This window comes from Mustelus asterias, chromosome 28 (genome assembly GCF_964213995.1).
Source record: "Mustelus asterias chromosome 28, sMusAst1.hap1.1, whole genome shotgun sequence".
In the NCBI taxonomy this organism is placed as follows: domain Eukaryota; kingdom Metazoa; phylum Chordata; class Chondrichthyes; order Carcharhiniformes; family Triakidae; genus Mustelus; species Mustelus asterias.
In genome coordinates, this window is record NC_135828.1 from 17,364,055 (window position 1) to 17,383,321 (window position 19,267).

At 47.8% G+C, this 19,267-nt stretch overlaps 1 protein-coding gene across 1 annotated transcript in view; it reads right to left on the bottom strand.

The window, feature by feature from the left end:
• Nucleotides 1–4,867: 4,867 nt before the first annotated feature.
• The window catches only part of fuom (fucose mutarotase), a 130,555-nt gene continuing 116,155 nt past the window's right edge, over nucleotides 4,868–19,267 (bottom strand). The window contains exons 5-6 of the mRNA XM_078199629.1: nucleotides 8,469–8,542; nucleotides 4,868–5,235 (exon numbers count right to left, since the gene is read on the bottom strand). Of these exons, the coding sequence (XP_078055755.1) occupies nucleotides 5,166–5,235; nucleotides 8,469–8,542 (144 nt within the window). The 3' untranslated portion in view covers nucleotides 4,868–5,165. The remainder of the gene's footprint in view (nucleotides 5,236–8,468; nucleotides 8,543–19,267) is intronic.

Consider the following 19,267-nt stretch of genomic DNA (forward strand, 5'->3'; position numbering starts at 1 on the left):
CGACCCCACTCAAGGCCTGGCCACTCTCTCTGCCATCTCTGCACTGCCGCGGGCACCTCCCTTTGCAATCGCTGAGTCCCTCTTTGCCCCTCTGACCTCCTTACGAGGCCAGGGTGAAGCCCGGTGGCAGTCACGGCTGTACCCTTCTCCCTTTCAGCTGACCAGAAACCGACAGCTCCTGAAACCCATATGCCCACTTCAAAAGTGATCTGAATTAAGTTAATAAATCTAGAATTGAAAATTCGTTTCTGTAATGGTGACCATAAAACTGTAAGAAGTCTCACAACACCAGGTTAAAGTCCAACAAGTGTATTTGGTTTACGACCAAATAAACCTGTTGGACTTTAGCCTGGTGTTGTGAGACTTCTTATGGTGTCCACCCCAGTCCAACGCCGGCATCTCCACATCATGACCATAAAACTAGCATTGATTATTGTAAAGGCCCATCTGGTTCACTAGGGGAGGAGCTGGCATAGTGGTATTGTCGCTGGATTAGTAATCCAGATACCCGGGTTCAAATCCCACCATGGCGGATGGTGAAATTTGAATTCAATAAAAAAAATCTGGAATAGAAAAAGTGTAATGATGACCTTTGTCTGGTTCACTGATGTCCTTTAAGGTAGGAAATCTAACATCCTTACTTACATGTGACTCCACAGACCAATAGCAATATGGTTCAATGTCCTCAGTGATGGGCAATAAACATTGGCCACGTCAGCGATGCCCACATCTCATGAAAGAATAAGATGAAGGAAGATTCTAGATCCTGATTTACGGATTGTTTTCCTACATTGCAACAGTGGGCCACACGGTTGGTAAATTCCTCTTTCACAAAGAGCACCTAACCCGCACATCTTTGGATGCAATCTTGACTGGGAAGGGGATCAAAGGTTATGGGGAAAAGGCGGGAGAATGGGATTGAGAGACTTATCAGCCATGATTGAATGGCGGGGCAGACTCGATGGGCCGAATGGCCTAATTCTGCTCCTGTATCTTATGGACTTCGGCACGAGTGGAAAATCTCACCAGCAGGATATTCCACACCAAGTGTTTAAGTGTATTTCGGGTGATATATTTTCAGAGCAGCAGCTCTTTAATCATAGTGAACAGAAGGAGGCCTTTCGGCCTAACTTTCCCATGCCAGGGCTTTGAACCCTGCAGCAGAATGGATCTTGTGGGGAAGGCCGTTTGCTGCTGGTTTCTGTCTGAAGCGAGGGATTTTCTGCTGGCAGTCCTACCAGAAAGTTCCAGCTCTTTCCCTTTCAAATGTTAATCGCTTCCCAACAAACTGGACTGCAGCCACAATTGCCAAGATTCCGACTATCAGATTGCTGTCGCATTTCTCATGCGGCCTTTGTTTTAGGATTTGAATTAGATCTCTGACTTAAGCCCCACTTAAGTAGCAACTCTTAACGCGACTGACAATTTATCCCATCATAGTTCTGTAAGAGAAGCTGGCCAACTTTTCATGGCTGCTAGTCACTGTATTTTCACAGCAAAACCCAAACACTGTCAGGAAATATTTACCATGTCCAGAATCCCAGATACTGGCCGGAATTTTCCCCAAAGCATCAGAACGGGAGCAATCAACTCAGTCCAGACTGCAATCTTCCCACACTTAGTCATTTTTTTTCGGAGATTGGTGAGTTGCGTGCCGGTTTTGGGAGCCATGATGTGGAGCTGCCAGCGTTGGACTGGGGTGGGCACAGTAAGTAGTCTCACAACACCAGGTTAAAGTCCAATAGGTTTATTTCAGTGCACGAGCTTGACTCACCTGATGAAGGAGCAGCGCTCCGAAAGCTCGTGCTACCAAATAAACCTGCTGGACTTTAACCTGGTGTTGTGAGACTGGTTTTCATAGAATCATAGAAACCCTACAGTGCAGAAAGAGACCATTGGGCCCATCGAGTCTGCACCGACCACAATCCCACCCAGGCCCTACCCCCACATCCCCACATATTTACCCACTAATCCCTCTAACCTACGCATCTCAGGACACAAAGGGGCAGTTTTTAGCATGGCCAATTGACCTAACCCGCACATCTTTGGACTGTGGGAGGAAACCGGAGCACCTGGAGGAAACCCACACAGACACGAGGAGAATGTGCAAACTCCACACAGACAGTGACCCAAGCCGGGAATCGAACCCAGATCTCTGGAGCTGTGAAGCAGCAGTGCTAAACACTGTGCTACAGTGCCACCCAAAACACGTTTAGCAGATGTGGGTCTCACTAGCTGGGCCAGGGTTTATTGCCCATTCCTAATTACCCTCGAACTGAGTGTTTTGCTAGGCCATTTAAGAGTGAACCACATTGCTGTGGGCTGTAGATCCAGTAAGGATGACAGATTTCCTTCCCTAAAGGACATTAGTGAACCAGATGTGTTTTTACAACAATTGATAATCGTTTCACAGTCATCTTTAGACATTTAATTCCAGATTTTTAATTGAATTCAAATTTCGTCATCTGCCATGGTGGGATTCGATTCCAGGTCCCCAGAGCATTACCCTGGGTCCCTGGATGACTAGTCCAGTGACAATACCACTATACCACCACCTCCCACCACCTTTTGGGAGGGGAGGCAGAGCCTAACCACCCCAGTGAGCCCGGCTGCCAAGCGATCATTTAGAAAGGGCACCCCGATCTCACAGTGCACTGGGAGACCCCCTCCCATCCCCCCTACTGACATCAGGACCCCCCCCCCCACTGCTCTCATGGGAGACATGTTCCCCCATCCCCTCCCCAACACGGATCGCTGGCAAGAAACATTGGGGCCCTCCCAATGGGTCTCCCTTCATGAACAACGACAGAGCCCCCTCCCACTCCTCCACAGCCCCCCCTCTCTATAATGTTTCCCTGGTATTCTCTGAAAGTGCGGGAGTAATACCCTGCATCTTATTGCCGGTATTATAAATCCATGTGCATGTTTCTCCTTGTTTAAGTTGAGAACCGAACCCGCTCCGGATTACTCTCATTCCCCACACTAAATGCATCTGGGCTCAGAGCACTGTCACCGCTGCCCGATGTAATCTCCATGAATAATTCTTGGCTGAATCATATGGGGCCGAGGATTTGTGGTGGAACTGCAAACTATTTTTTGAAATATTATCCCCGCACCGCGCATCAGTGAGTTATTACATTATTCGGAAAGGAAATGCCAGGGTGGATTCAAGTAGTGAGCAGAGTCTTGCTCCTGAAATCAAATGATTAAGAGCATCAAATAAGCGACCCCCACAAAAGGGTGCTGCCGTCGTACAGGGAGAAAAAACTGCAGTCCATGATCTGAATCTCTGCTCTCAATTAGTCCTTCCACAATAATTGCACAATCTGAAATTCAGACATACCTCTTAGATTTAGATTCCTGTATCACCCCCCTCCCCCCTGCCCCCAAGCAATTCATTGACCGGAGTGAAGCACGATCAATCTTGGCAATTGTTTCGAACCTTACAGTTTGAACAACAGATCTGCTTAGCTGTTGGCACTTTGAACGGTGTTAAAGTTTTATTTATTAGTCACAAGTAAGGCTTACATTAACACTGCAATGAAATTACTGTGAAATTCCTCCAGTCGCCACACTCCGGCGTCTGTTCAGGTCAATGCACCGAACGTCTTTCAGAATGGGGGAGGAAACCGGAGCACCCGGAGGAAACCCACGCAGACACGGGGAGAACGTGCAAACTCCACACAGACAGTGACCCGAGCCAGGAATCGAACACGGCTGCTATGAAGCAGCAGTGCTAACCACTGTGCTACCGTGCCACCTCAGTGTTGGTGTTGTTCGAGGGATTTGCTTTAATTTCGCAAGGGACGGGCATGGACTACAGTATTCTGCACTTACGCTGCAGTCACTGCAATCAGATTGCGTGACCTCTGTTTTATCTGAGCTTATGTAAAGATGGTCTGAATGAAAGGTTATTGCAAACACTTGGAGAAGAGAAACGCCCCACATGGTTTTAAACAAAAACAGTTTGCTGCATAATGTTTCTGAAGATGGTGGCCCCCAATCTAGATTTGTTCTTGGATTAATGTTTACAATAGTTCGACAACTTAAACACATGAAACTCATCCCGATTGCAACGATTAAAGTGATGTTACATAATCCTCACAAATATATCGCACTTTAAAATAACCTGATCCATGAATACATTTTACCCATCCGGCACGGTGGCACAGTGGTTAGCACTGCTGCCTCACAGCGCCAGGGACCCAGGTTCAATTCTGGCCTCGGGTCACTGTCTATGCAGAGTCTGCACGTTCTCCCTGTGTCTGCGTGAGTTTCCTCCGGGTGCTCCGGTTTCCTCCCTCAGTCCAAAGATGTGCGGGTTGGGTTGTTTGGCCATGGTAAATTGACCCTAGTGTCAGGGGATTAGCAGGGTAAATATGTGGGGTTACGGGAATGGGGCCTGGGTGGGATTGTGGTCGGTGCAGACTCGATGGGCTAAATGGCCTCCTTCTACACTGTAGGGATTCTACGCTCCTGGGTTAAAATTATTCAAGGTTTCTTTATTCATTGCATGCAGCAGTCCCCGACATTCAAAAATGATCATACTAGCAAATTTTTTATTCATTTGTGGGACATGGGCGTCACTGGCTGGGCCAGCATTTATTGCCCATCCCTAGTTGCCCAAGGGCAGTGGAGAGTCAACCACTTTGCTGTGGCTCTGGAGTCACATGTAGGCCAGATCGGGTAAGGGCAGCAGATTTTCTTCCCTAAAGGACATTAGTGAACCAGATGGGTTTTTCCGACAATGGTTTCATGGTCATCAGTAGATTCTTAATTCCAGATATATTTATTGAATTCAATTTCCACCATCTGCCGTGGCGGGATTCGAACCCGGGTCCCCAAAACATGAGCTGAGTTTCTGGATTAATAGCCTATCGATAATACCACTCGGCCATCACCTCCACTGTCCACATGGTCACAATATTTAGTCCCCTTCCTCATCTTTAACATTCATATCAGGAGCATTTAATTGAAACATGGTGAGATTAGAACTTGTGCATTCCACTCACTTCCAATTATCAATTTATTTCATATTTCATACAGATATCATTGAGAAAAAAGAACATTGAAAGAAAAAAAATTCACAGCATCACCAGAAATAATAATTTGCATCTCTTTATCAGTGAAATTGACTCTGGGATTATCCTGTATTTGCTACATTTTCAATCAACATTTTCTCCAGCAGAAATCACACCTTTCTTCAGGATGAGGTTTGCATACAGTGCAGTTTCCCTGAAACAACAAGCGGTAAGGATGTAAAACATACTTCCTCCCAACAAGATCAATGATGTTACTCAGCAAGTGCCACGGCTTAACCCTCCAGTAACAGTTACTGCTTAAGCATCATCACAATATATCATTTCTGAGGCAGTGCTTCCTAATTATTTTCCCAACAAGCCTGCCTGCCTATCATGCCAATAGGACAGAAGCAAAAGCGATTAATATTCTCATATCCAACTCCTCCCTCTGCTACCCTGACATCTTTTACTGGCCCTGGTAAAAAATGTCAAGTAAACCAAAGCTCATTAGCATGCCTTAAAAAAAGACATGGTTGCCGTTAAAAATGCTTGTGTCGACACACTTTCAATGAGAGCAGCCTTGGCCCATTTTCTCACTCCCAAGGTTGAGTGCGCAAAGACTGGAACATTCCGGGCTCTGCCAATCTGACCTTTAAAAATGTGGCCCGCAGGCGTTCCAGGAGATTGCTGGATTTGGAGTCGGGCCCACCGTCTCTGGGGAATAAGGAGACTGCCGGGTGCGGAGACGGGATGGGTGGAAATTCTGCCCAGTTCTGTGTTAGATTACACATTTTCACAAATAAAAGAAAAACACCCCTCAACGGGGCCCCAATTACAACCCACTGACCGCCCCCCCCGTCACCCCACACGCATTCCATTCATGACAACCTATGCCAACTCATACCCCCTTGTCCCCCTCCAACCCAGCCCCATGGTCCCTAGGACAATCCATGCCCCACTCCCCATGCTGCACGGCTGACCTAACTCATGTCAACCCATGCCCCTCCATTCACCAAGTTCAGACCCCCCCCCCATCATCTGGTCTAATCTGCACCACTCTAGGGGTGGGATTTTCTGCCGCACTCGTCCAAAAACCGGAAAATCCTGCCCGAGGTCAACGGACCTTTGCATGGGTCCCCCCCCCCCACCCCTCCTCCCCCCCCCCACCCCTCCTCCCCCCCCCACCCCTCCTCCCCCCCAACCCCCCACCCCTCCTCCCCCCCCACCCCTCCTCCTCCCCCCCACCCCTCCTCCCCCCTACCCCCCCACAACCCTCCCCCCGCCCCTCCCCCCTCTCCCCCCCCCCCCATCCCCCCACCCCTCCTCCCCCCCACAACCCTCCCCCCTGCCCCTCCCCCCCCCCCCGCCCCCCACCACCCGCTACGATTCGCGTGGTGGACAGGACAGGAAAATCCCGGTCCGCGTTTCACTCTCCCAGCCGGTCAATGTCTCACTTCAGTGGAGGCCAACTGCCTCTGTAAACTGCTCACTCACAAACCCCGGCCCAACTCTGCTCCCACCGCCATGATAACGGAGCATGCGCTGGAAGGGCCTTCGAATTCTTGGCCATTTCCAGGACTCTCGCCATGTGAGAGAGGCTGGGGCCCTGTGTAAACTTGTGATCACAGTAAGAAGTCTAACAACACCAGGTTAAAATCCAACAGGTTTATTTGGTAGCAAAAGTGGCTTTTGCTACCAAATAAACCTGTTGGACTTTAACCTGGTGTTGTTAGACTTCTTACTGTGTTTACCTCAGTCCAACGCCGGCATCTCCACATCATAAACTTGTGATGGCATAACTACACCAACTGGAAGCATTACAGCACCACCAGTGGCAAACAGGTTCAATCACAGTGTGACCAGATTACATAGACCGCCTTCAGTACACAATTGGACATGGAAAGTTAGAATGGAAGAATAAAATAAAGAGCAGATGTGGATAGAAACTACATCAGCATGTCCTGATCCAATTACATACATTAGATAAAAGCTGCAGAACAATCAGCCCAACTGATCCATATTGGTGTTTATTCTCCACACATGCTCCCCGTCTCCCATCAACATATCCTCCCATCCCTTCCCCCTCTCATCTGTCCCAACCCTGCTTCATCTAAGGACTGCCCTTGGTTTGAAGTCATGAGGGATTAATTGGTACGATATATTTAAAAAGCAGCCAATGGAGGGAGTTTGAAAAGTCTTGGGCTGCGTCTGAAAGCAGTGGGCCGCATTCCGCAACAAATAATTTTCTCTGCTTCCTTCTACGCCTTCTGACATTCCAACCCTTAAAAGTCCAACCAGCGCATGAGGCAACCCCTTCTTTTAGCCCCAAAAGTCATGCACGTATAAGATCCCACCCATTCCCCCACCCCTTTTCAAGCCACGACATACTAGGCCGGATTCTCCGACTTTGCCCGCGGCTGGGATTCTCCGGTCCTGCTCCTGTAAACGGAGATTTGGCTGAGTGCCAGATTCTCCGTTCGGGCTGGCAGCAGGGGATGGTGCCGGGGTGGGGTGGTGAACATCTGGAGAATTCTGCCCACTATACTTGTATTAATAATCAGCCTCAAAATTACACCCAGCGAAGTGGCTGGTCTAATTTCCAGTTCTCTATAACTGTTTTGAAGTTTAGTTATTAGTGTCACAAGTAGGCTTACATTAATACTGCAGTGAGGTTACTGTGAAAATCCCCTAGTCGCCACACTGTTTTAAGGTGAGAGGGGAGAGACACAAAAGGGTCCAGAGGGGCAATTTTTTCACACAGAGGGTGGTGAGTGACTGGAACAAGCTGCCAGAGGTAGTAGTGGAGGTGATACAATTTTGTCTTTTAAAAAGCGTTTAGACAGTTACATGGGTAAGATGGGTATAGAGGGATATGGACCAAACACGGGTAATTGGGACTAGTTTGGTGGTCAAAAACTGGGCGCATGGACAAGTTGGGCCAAAGGGCCTGTTTCCATGCTGTGAACCTCTATGACTCCAGCGCCTGTTCGGGTACACTGAGGGAGAATTTAGCATGGCCAATGCACCTAACCAGCACGTCTTTCGGACTGTGGGAGGAAACCGGAGCACCCAGAGGAAATCCACGCAGACACGGGGAGAAGGTGCAAACTCCGCACAGACAGTGACCCAAGCCGGGAATCGAACACGGGGCCCTGGCGCTGTGAGGTTGCAGTGCTAACCATTGTGCCACTGTGCCATCCGGGGAATCAGGCAGATGATACAGGGCATGCTGCGAGGATATTGAGGAGTTTAGGATAGGCCTGTACAGAGCAGACCCCCATGACAGATGAAAAAAATGATGACCACCCACACTACTTTTATGCCAGGTGTATAAGCCAACCCCGATTTTTGGAGGGATTTTCCGAGGTTTCAAAGGTTGACTTATCAACTGACATCTGGCATCCGTAAAATAAAAATGCTTAACTGCAACGTGATGGAAAAACCTACCCTGTAGCAACCACAGCGAAAGATTTCTTTGCACGTTCGTAGAATTCAAATCTCTCGATTCTTTCCAGCATTTCCTGAAAAGAAAAGAATGGCTTTAAAATTGTGAGTCAAACGTACGATTAAAGGAGAATTTCCTGGTAATTGTTGGCACTGCCCACTTCAAATCGGAGATTTTTTTGTAAGTACTGATTTCATTTAAGCATGAAAAAGAGTTAAGAAGAATGAATTCCAGGCTTTCTTGCGGCGGCATTATCCGAGTTTCCACATCAATGACAATACTTCAGAAAGTACTTCAGTGCCTGTAAAACTCTTTGGGCTGTGAAATGCTGTTTGCCCCATCAAAGGAAGCGAGGTGCCTCTATCTGAAACCTTTGCTGTCCCCACTCTCGACGGGGATGGTTACTGTTTGCCAAGCCCAGGATCAAACACAGTAAAGGCAAGGCAGGGAGACTGAGCGAACGCTTTACTTGCAAAGGGGTCTCCTCACTAGCATCTGCAGAAGTGAGAATATAGGGCGGGAAGGATTAGAATGCAATGGATGGCATTGAGGTTGTTATAAACAAGGAGGGTGCTGATGGCATGCTCCCCCCACCACCTCCCCCCCGGAAACAACGTTGGCATGGTACCAACATGCCCTCCCGTCCATACACTACACAGCCATAAGGCACTGCAGGGAGGCGAACATGGGCCAAGTGGGCCTTCCACCCCTTATTCTGCTCATCGCCGATGAATATTACAAAAGATTGGCAGAATATTTTCTTTTATTCATGTGGGACAGCCTCGCTGGCTGGCCAGCATTTATTGCCCATCCCTAGTTGCCCTAGGGCAGTTGAGAGTCAACCCCATTGCTGTGGATCTGGAGTCACATGTAGGCCAGACCAGGTAAGGACGGCAGATTTCCTTCCCTAAAGGACATTAGTGAACCAGATGGGTTTTTCCGACAATGGTTTCATGGTCATCAGTAGATTCTTAATTCCAGATATTTTTTTATTGAATTCAAATTCCACCATCTGCCGTGGCGGGATTCGAACCCGGGTCCCCAGAACATTAGCTGAGTTTCTAGATTAATAGTCTAGCGATAATACCACACGGCCACCACCTCCCATAAACCATGGGCTGCTCTTAAACGGACAGTGTAGATAGTTTAGACAGTTTAAGATCCTTTAAATTTAAGTTTATTTATGAGTGTCACAAGTCGGCTTACATTAACACTGCAATGAAGTTTCTCTCCCTAACTGAGGAATTCAACTCTCCAGATTCAAAAGTCAGAAGCCCTTTCCTGCCTTCGATACTGGGGCCCCCGACACATATTTAACACCAATCGTCCACTTGCTACATTATTATTTCCACTGGGGTCTCCAATACCGGTTTTGCACCCAATTGGATATCTATAGTTTTCAATGGTGCCCTAATAGATGCTTCCATCCCACAAATTCTCATGGTGGAATTTTCCCACCTTTATTTCCAAAGTGTTGTCTCGGATGGGAAAAGCGGAGGGCTGCCGCCACCAGCTGCCTTGCCGTCTTTCTTCACCATATTTTTCAACACTTCGGGAAAATAAAAGGAAGAGGCGGCTCCCCACGCCTCTGGTTGGCGGACCAGGCTTGGAATGAACCGGCGCAACCTCGGATCCTGACAGTTCGGGATGCCTTTAAAAAGGATCCACCGCACCCCACTCCCCCCATGAACCATGGACACAGAACCCTCCACCCCTTGCCAAATCCCCTCCTCCCACCCCAGGAAACCCACTCCCAACAGACACGGAATACCCTCTCCAAGGGCATGGGACCTCCCCAGGGAACCTCACCCATCCCAGAGACACAGATCCTCCAATCCCCTCAAGGAATCCCCATCCTCACGTGAACCTCTCCAATAGAACCTCCCCTCCTCCCCCCCCCCCCTCCCCCGGCACTGCCGCTGTCATTGCCCCCGAACACTGCCAAGGTAGTGCCTGGGAATAACCGTCCCCCACCTCCTCCAGGGGCTGTATTACCGATGTGACCCCTGTGGGTTCTGATTACCAGGTCCCCGTCTTTCGAAACCGGTTGTAAACCCCTCTGACAATTCCCGCTGATTCATTCTGTGGCAGGAATCCCATTACATCAGTGGAGGGGGCAGAGACAATCAAATGGGGAATTCCCTCCGATGTGAAAGCTGATTTGGGATCTCCCCCGGTGGACTCTCCGCCCTCTCCATCATTCCTGCCCCCCAAAAATTGGACGGAAAATCCATCCACCCCCGTCCCTCCATTTCTGTTCATGTTTCTACACCTTTGTCTGTCCTGGGTTTGGGAATTCTTGCTTTGATCATGATGACAATCTACTTTGTTCAGATGGGTTCAACTAAGTTAACCCAAGAATAAGAGTGGGAGTGGGCCATTCAGCCCCTCGAGCCTGCTCCACCATTCAATACAATCATGGCTGATCTATGGCCTCATATCTCTTTCTCGCCTGCTCCATATATCCTTTAGTCCCCGAGAGACCAAAACTCTGTCTGTCTCGGCCTTAAGTAGATTCAATGATGGAGCATCCACAACTCTCCAGGATTGAGAATTCCAAGGATTCACAGCTCTTTCGTTGTTTCAGGGTAGCAGTTTTGCTGCCTAGGCATCACTTTTTGTCCTTTGATTTGATTTATTTGATTTATTATTGTCACAAGAATTAACATACAGTGAAAAGTATTGTTTCTTGCGCGCTATACAGACAAAACATACCGTTCATAGAGAAGGAAAGGAGAGAGTGCAGAATGTAGTGTTATAGTCATAGCTAGGGTGTAGAGAAAGATCAGCTGAATGCGAGGCAGGTCCATTCAAAAGGCTGATGGCAGCAGGGAAGAAGCTGTTCTTGAGTCGGTTGGTATGTGACCTCAGACTTTTGTATCCTTTTCCCGACGGAAGAAGGTGGAAGAGAGAATGTCCGGGGTGCGTGGGGTCCTTACTTATTCTGGCTGCTTTGCCGAGGCAGTGGGAAGTGTAGACAGAGTCAATGGATGGGAGGCTGGTTTGCGTGATGGATTGGTTTTATTCATTTATGGGATATGGGTGTCGCTGGCTAGGCCAGCATTTATTGCCCATCCCTAGTTGCCCTTGAGGAGGTGGTGCTGAGCTGCCTTCTTGAACTGCTGCAGTCCATGTGGTGTCGGTACACCCATAGCGCTGTTAGGGAAGGAGCCCCAGGATTTTAAAACCTAACGACAGTGAAGGAATGGGCGATATATTTCTATGCCGGTACGATGAGTGTCCTGGAGTGGTGGTGTTCTCACATCTGCTGCCATTTTCTAGATGGTAGTGTTGTGGTGGGGGTGGGGGCATGTCTGTGGGGCAGGTGGGGTTCCCGGGAGGTATCCTGTGTCTGACGAGGCTTGGTAAGTTCCCGTGGTGCATCTTCATAGAATCATAGAATCCCTACAGTGCAGAAGGAGGCCATTCAGCCCATCAAGCCTGCACTGACAACAATCTCACCCATGTCCTATCCCCGTAACCCCACATATTTACCCTGCTAGTCCCCCCGACACTAGGGGGCAATTTAGCATGGCCAATCCACCTAACCTGCACATCTTTGGACTGTGGGAGGAAATCAGAGCAACCAGAATAAACCCATGCAGACACAGGTAGAATGTGCAAAACTCCACACAGACAGTGACCCAAGCTGGGAATCGAACCCCCGGATCCCTGGCGCTGTGAGGCAGCAGTGTGAACCACTGTGCCACCATCTTGTACACACTGCTGCCACTGTGCGTCAGTGGGCATGGGGAGTGAATGCTTGTGGATGGGCTGCCAATTGAGCAGGGCTGCTTTTCCCTGGATGGTGTCGAGCTTCTTGAGTGTCGTTCTTGATTCAAGTAGAGAGAAAATGACTAAACTGGTTTTCGGTGCATGAATATTATTGATTAGCCACTCAACTGAGCTCTCGAATAATCTAACATCTGGTCAACATCCCTTTCGCATAGAAAATCATCTACTTGAATGCATTCCAATTATTTTCTCCAATCTAATTCCTTAAATTCAAACTCCTTCACATTCTGGTATTCCCAACTCTGACTCACACCCGAATCTCAGATGATCTGAAGTTCTTTTGAATAGGTGCTGATTTCTTCAGCCAGACACAAATAGAATTGCTTTCAGCACATTCAGTTTGGTATGTGAGTGTAATATTAACACTGTGCTGGTACAGTGTCAGTGACGGCCTGCAATTTATGACTGAAAAATGACTTCAGGTGCTAATTTAAAATGACATTGCTTTTATTTGAGGTTTTGATTGTTACTTTGAAAGTCCCAACAGCTCATTCTGCTTCTGCAGTTGAAAAGAGATGACAAGGGCGAAATGGGAAAAATGTCAACTACTGCGCTGTAAACACTAGCTCATCTTCCATCACTGCCTTCTTAGGTAATCTGCGCAAGCAACGAACTGTAACGTGTGATTGTAGCAGGCATATCAACTAATTCAGTCACATTTCCGCAACAGCGGAAAACATATAAACCTCCAAAATCGACAAGGTCAAGGAGAGGGTGGGACGTCGTCCATAGAGTAGCTGCCACCTTCAACTGTTCCAACTAACGTGTCTCAAGATCTCTTGAGTTCTACGTTCCCCTTTCAGTCACGGGACCTGCAGCCCAGGAAGACACGCCATTGAATCAAAGAATCCCTACAGGGCAGGAGGAGGCCCGTCAAGCCTGCACAATCTTGGGGTTACAGGGACAGGGCCTGGGTGGGATTCACACAATCCCTAGAGTGCAGAAGTAAGCCATTCGGCCCATCGAGCCGGCACCGACAACATCCTTGGGGTTACGGGGATAAGGCCTGGGTTGGATTGTTGCCGGTGCCGGTTTGATGGGCCGAATGGCCTCCATCTACACTCTCGGGATTCTGCAACCCACCCAGGCCCTATCCCCGTGAACCTACATATTTACCCTGCGAATCCCCCTGCTAGCTAATCCCTCCGGCCAATCAACCTAACCCGCACATCTTTGGACTGTGGGAGGAAACCGGAGCACCCGGAGGAAACCCACGCAGACACGGGGAGAACGTGCAGACTCCACACAGACAGTGACCCAAGACTGGAATTGAACCCGGGTCCCTGGCGCTGTGAGGCAGCAGCGCTAACCACTGTGCCACCCAGCGTCATGTATACTGAACTTGAAAAACTTACACACAAGGCACTGAAAACATTGAAACCAATTTTGCTCAGATGTCAACTCTGAAACCTTATTTTTTTTAATCAAAGATAACTTTTTGTTTCTCCCCGCTCCAGCTTGCTAGAACACCATGCTTTACCAGACGGCCATTTATCACAAAACACATCCGTCTGGAGAACATTGTCATGTTGAGCTGTCTTATGAATTTGGCTTCATCCAATAGTTGATTTATTCCTCGCAGATTTTATATTATTGCTTCACTTGCCCAGAATAAATTTCCCCTGACTTGTGCAGATCCATTTTCCTTGCTAAAATTAGAAACCCATCAAGCATTCCCATTCTGCACATTGTTCCATATCGGATCTCATTTTTATCTGGATAGGAATACAGCATTGCAACCTGGAAACTGCCAGTGGAGTTGTACCATTCTGTAGCTCCAGTACCACTTCAATAGTTTGTGATCTATTCATGGATTAGGTTCATTAGAATATGTGGGACTTGTCAGCTTTCTGAATACAAATAAGTTCATTAGATATAGGAGCAGAATTAGGCCATTCGGCCCATCGAGTCTGCTCCGCCATTCGATCATGGCTGATATGCTCCTGATCCCCATTTTCCTGCCTTCTCCCCATAACCCTTCAACCCATTAAAAATCTGTCTAACTCCTCCTTAAATTTACTCACTGTCCCACTGCACTTTGGGGTAGCGAATTCCACAGAAGTAGTTTCTCCTCAACTCTGTTTTAAATTTGCTACCCCTTATCCTAAGACCTCTCGTCCTAGAATGTCCCACAAGAGGAAGCATCCGTTCCATGTCTATTTTATCCATACCTTTTATCATCTTGTATACCTCAATTTGATCTCCCCTCATTCTTCTAAATTCCAGAGAGTATGGGCCTAAACTGTTCAATCTCTCTTCATACGACAAACCCCCTCATCTCTGGAATCAATCTAGTGAACCTCCTCTGAACTGCCTCCAATGCCACTGCATCTTTCCTCAAATAAGGGGACCAAAACTGTGCACAATACTCCAGGTGCAGCCTCACCAATGCCTTGTATAGATGCAACAATATTTCCTTATCTTTATATACTATTCCTTTCGCTATAAATGCCAACATCCCAACAGATTGGAGCATCAATGTTTATTCTGCAACTTGTAAGTCATTTAATTTCCCAAACGCACTTCTGGGATTCTCACTGAGTTCCTCCTCTTCGTTTCTCTCAATCTCATGCAATCAAAGCGGCTTCAATTTCCAAATGGCACTGGCATCTAGGACCACAATCTCAAGCAGTTATATGGAGTTAACACTCTCACAAACATCAGTAATCTACAGTGCTCAATTTAGGGAGAATTTTTTTCCCCACGTCCACCTGCACCGTCACCATCCTTGGTGAATAGGAAACAAATTAAAAGTTTAGTCGCAAAATCCTACTACCGTTCTATGTCCATGTTATTGTGAGTCCAATCTGAGTGGCACTGGTAAAGTTGCTTCTCAGTCCAGGTTCAGTCTCATCCAGCCGTCATAGCAAACATCAACCAAGCCACCTGGGGGTGTACAGACACCATTGGAGTGACCCACCTACTTAAAGGCCTTTTGCTCTTCCAGCCACTTCAGTTCATTGAATCATACATCATCACAAATGAGCACAAATATTGAATTTCAGCATCCAATTCTCTTCCCACACCCAGTGGTGCACTAAGGCAGACTTTCACCTGTTTCCATAGTTAGTAGTTCCAGGAACAGGTCACTAGTCTGTTGCCAGGGGTTTGTAGCTTGGGGGGCATCACTCAGGCGTGGCTGACCAGGGGCGGAATTTTCCCGTCCTGCTCGTAGTGGATGGGACACGGACCATGCAAAGGTTCGTTGACCTCGGGCAGGATTTTCCAGTCTTGGAGTGAGCGCAGCCAGAAAATCCCGCCCCAGGAGTCTCTCCCGCTCTTACTGCCAGCTATTGGCATGTTTGGAAGGTTTTGCACTCAACCAGTTTGGCCGCGTTATGAACGCACCTCCCTTGGCCCATCAAGTCCTGGGGTGGGGCTTGAACCCGGAGCTTCTGACTCAGAGATAGGGGTGCTAACACACTGCGACACAAGACCTCCTCATTTCAACTTGCTTTTCACATCTGCCAGATTTAACTCGAAGCGCTGAACACTAAACATTAGTTTAGAAATATAGAGTCCCTACAGTACAGCAGGAGGCCATTTGACCCATTGAGTCTGTACCAACCACAATTCCACCCACGTAACCTCACGCATTTACCCAGCTAATCCTCCTGACACTAGGGTCAATTTAGCATGACCAATCAAGATAACTTGCACATCTTTGGAGTGTGGGAGGAAACTGGAGCACCCGGAGGAAACCCACGCAGACACAGGGAGAACAAGCAAACTCCACACAGACAGTGACCCGAGGACAGAATTGAATCCGGGGTGGCACAGTGGTTAGCACTGCTGCCTCACAGCGCCAGGGACACGGGTTCGATTCCTGGCTTGGTCCACTGTCTGTGCGGAGTCTGCACATTTTCCCTGTGTCTGTGTGGGTTTCCTCTGGGTGCTCCGGTTTCCTCCCACAGTCCAAAGATGTGCGGGTTAGGTGGATTGGCCATGCTAAAATTGCCCCTTAGTGTCAGGGGGACGAGCGAGGGTAAATGCATGGGGTTATGGGTATGGGGCCTGGGTGGGATGGTGATCAGTGCAGACTCGATGGGCCGAATGGCCTCCTTCTGCACTGTAGGATGCTATGACGCTGGCGCTGTGAGGCAGCAGTGCTAACCACTGTGCCACCGTGCCGCCCCAGATGGCACTGGCATCTCGGACCATGATATCAATCAGTTACATGGAGTTAACACTCTAACAAACATCAGTAATCGACAGTTCTCAATTTAGGGAGAGTTCTTTCCCCACCTCCACCTGCCCACCCTTGGTGAATAGGGAACGAATGACAAGCTTATTCACAAAATCCTGCCAGCGTTCTGACAAGTTTATCTGGTTTGGTTGTCAGCCCAGTTATATCAGAGTTAATTCCTGTCCACCAGCCACTTTCTATTCTTCTGTCACCCTGACTATCTCCACCGAATCGTAACACATACTTCACAAACACATCAACGTGACTGGTTCGCTATGATTCAGGCATATCACTGAGCCTTCTACAATGGAACATTTTTGATCATATTTTTTCATCACTCTGAAATAATAGGGGGAAAAAAATGCATCACTGCCTACTTTACATTTCATAGATTTTAATATTAACTGCCCAAGGAATTGAGTTTCTGCTAAGCTTTGAATTTCACAATCGCAGATTGGTCACTTATTTTCACTGTAAATTTCATTTCCAGGAGTTAAACCATTAGATTATCCAACAGCTCCTTAAAGCACTCCTTTGGTAGATGTATTCTTAGCTTCCCACTGGTATTAGCATTACATTTACATCTTTCCCACTGAGATGCCCTATTTTTCCATTTTTCAAGCGCTTGAGAAAATAAGTCCTGCCTGCACTTTCATCGCTATTGTCTGGACCAGTTTAAAGGGCTTCATTTCTTTATTAGCATTCTCCACGTTCATGGCAGTTTCTATTGCTTTCTTTTTATCTTCCAAGTATAAATTAAACTCAAACCAGAAGTTTCTCCTGACTAGCAGCTGAACCAAGATCATAAAGCATTCCCCGTCTTTAGGCAGTGTTTTAGGCTGTGGTGGTCTTGGAGACAGGGAAGGCATTTAATCAGCGGGGGGTGGTGGTGGGTGGGGACCCTTCGATCTTCCCATCTCCAGCCCGATTATCCAAAAGACCCCTGGGCAGCCTTCCCATCCCACTGCCAGTTGGCCCTCAAGTGAGCTATCAATCTCCAATTAAGGGCCTCATCCCGCCACTGTTGGTATGAAACCAGCAGCAGATGGACCCATCACCGCACGAGGAGCATAACAAGCCAACCTGGCGTGTGATCTCCTGGGTTGGAGGGGGAGGAGGGTGGGTTGCCGTCGACGCCACTACGACCTCTTCCCCATGGACACCCACTCTTCAAAACCACTCTCGCCATCCCGCGCCTGAGTCCAGAGGTGTAACCAAGATCCAGGACTCAGGTGGGTGTCTTTCCTGCAGCGGCCACCACCCTCCCAGTGGCGCTGTTGAGCAAGATGGCTGCTGACCTATGGTTGGCTGGTAGGGCTTGGTGGGCAGGAGCTCCCAGTTGATCCGTTGGAAAGTCTATTTCTCAACTATCAGATTGGCACTTTATATCAACGGACCTTCCCAGGAGGAGCAATGTGGATCTCTCACGGCTCACCACTTATGGAGTGTCCAATTTCTGATGGAAAAATTCCGCAATTTTAGAAACAATACTTTTTTCAAAAAATGTTTCAGATTCTTCTTTAATCCCGTGTGTATGTTCCAATCTTGATTTCTCTCAGTGTACAACAATATTGAAGAGTGTTGGATAATACTGGTTGTCTGTCTGTGAGAATGCTTCACCGTGACTGACTGCTTAGGTTGCTTGGTGGCATCATTGTTGCTGGATCTCCTTGACTTGGCGCCAGGTTCAAACTAATGTCGGGAGATGGGGAAACCCATGCCACGGAGGTCGCGAGATTTTGTGGGTAGCTTTCTTCAGCTACCCATTACTCCATCTCCAGACATAAAATCCAACTCGTTGTGGACTTTGAAATGTTTCTGTGATGCATCAACATGAGTCATTTTCTCATTCATTTCACAACATTGCTTTTACAAAAACATTTATTCCAATTATGCGTGGCACAGTGGTTAGCACTGCTGCCTCACAGTGCCAGGGACCCGCGTTCAATTCTGGCCTCGGATGACTGTCTGTGTGGAGTTTGCGCATTCTCCCCATGTCTGTGTGGGATTTCCTCCGGGTGCTCTGGTTTCCTCAAACAGTGCAAAGATGTGCAGTTTAGGTGGATTGGCCATGCTAAATTGCCCCTTAGTGTCCAAGATGTGCAGGTTTGGTGGATTGGCCATGCTAAATTGCCCCTTAGTGTCCAAGATGTGCAGGTTTGGTGGATTGGCCATGCTAAATTGTCCCTTAGTGTCCAAAGATGTGCAGGTTTGGTGAATTGGCCATCGTAAATTGTCCCTTAGTGTCCAAGATGTGCAGGTTAGGTGGATTGGCCGTGATAAATGTGTGGGGTTACAGGGATAGGGTAGGGAAAAGAGCTTTGGTAAGGTACTCTCTCAGAGAGAGTTGGTGCAGACTCGATGGGCTGAATGGCCTCCTTCTGCACTGTATGGATACCATGGAATTCTATTGGCTCAGTATATCATCACCACGCATTTCGTTTAATGTCGCTAATTGAAAAAAAATAATCAAAGCACAAAACAATTAAAAATTGCAGTTCGTCAACCAACACACATCGGAGATGTGTTTGCTTAATATTACCTCTATCCCACTGGGGTACTGCCAAAAATATTGTAAAACCATGAATACGAAAACACATTAATAACCATCCTCCCCCGCATACTATATTACCAAGAAATGTATCTGTATCCCCATAGAAAACAGATTAATATTCCATCTTCCTCCCACCAGTGCCGTCGAGTAATGTATCCGCCTGCACATAAAAACCACAGTGGCACACCAGTCAAGTCAGAGCTTTCCCATGAGTATCCGCCCATTCTTCTGCATCTCCGCAACCTCCTTCCCAAAAATCTGCACTC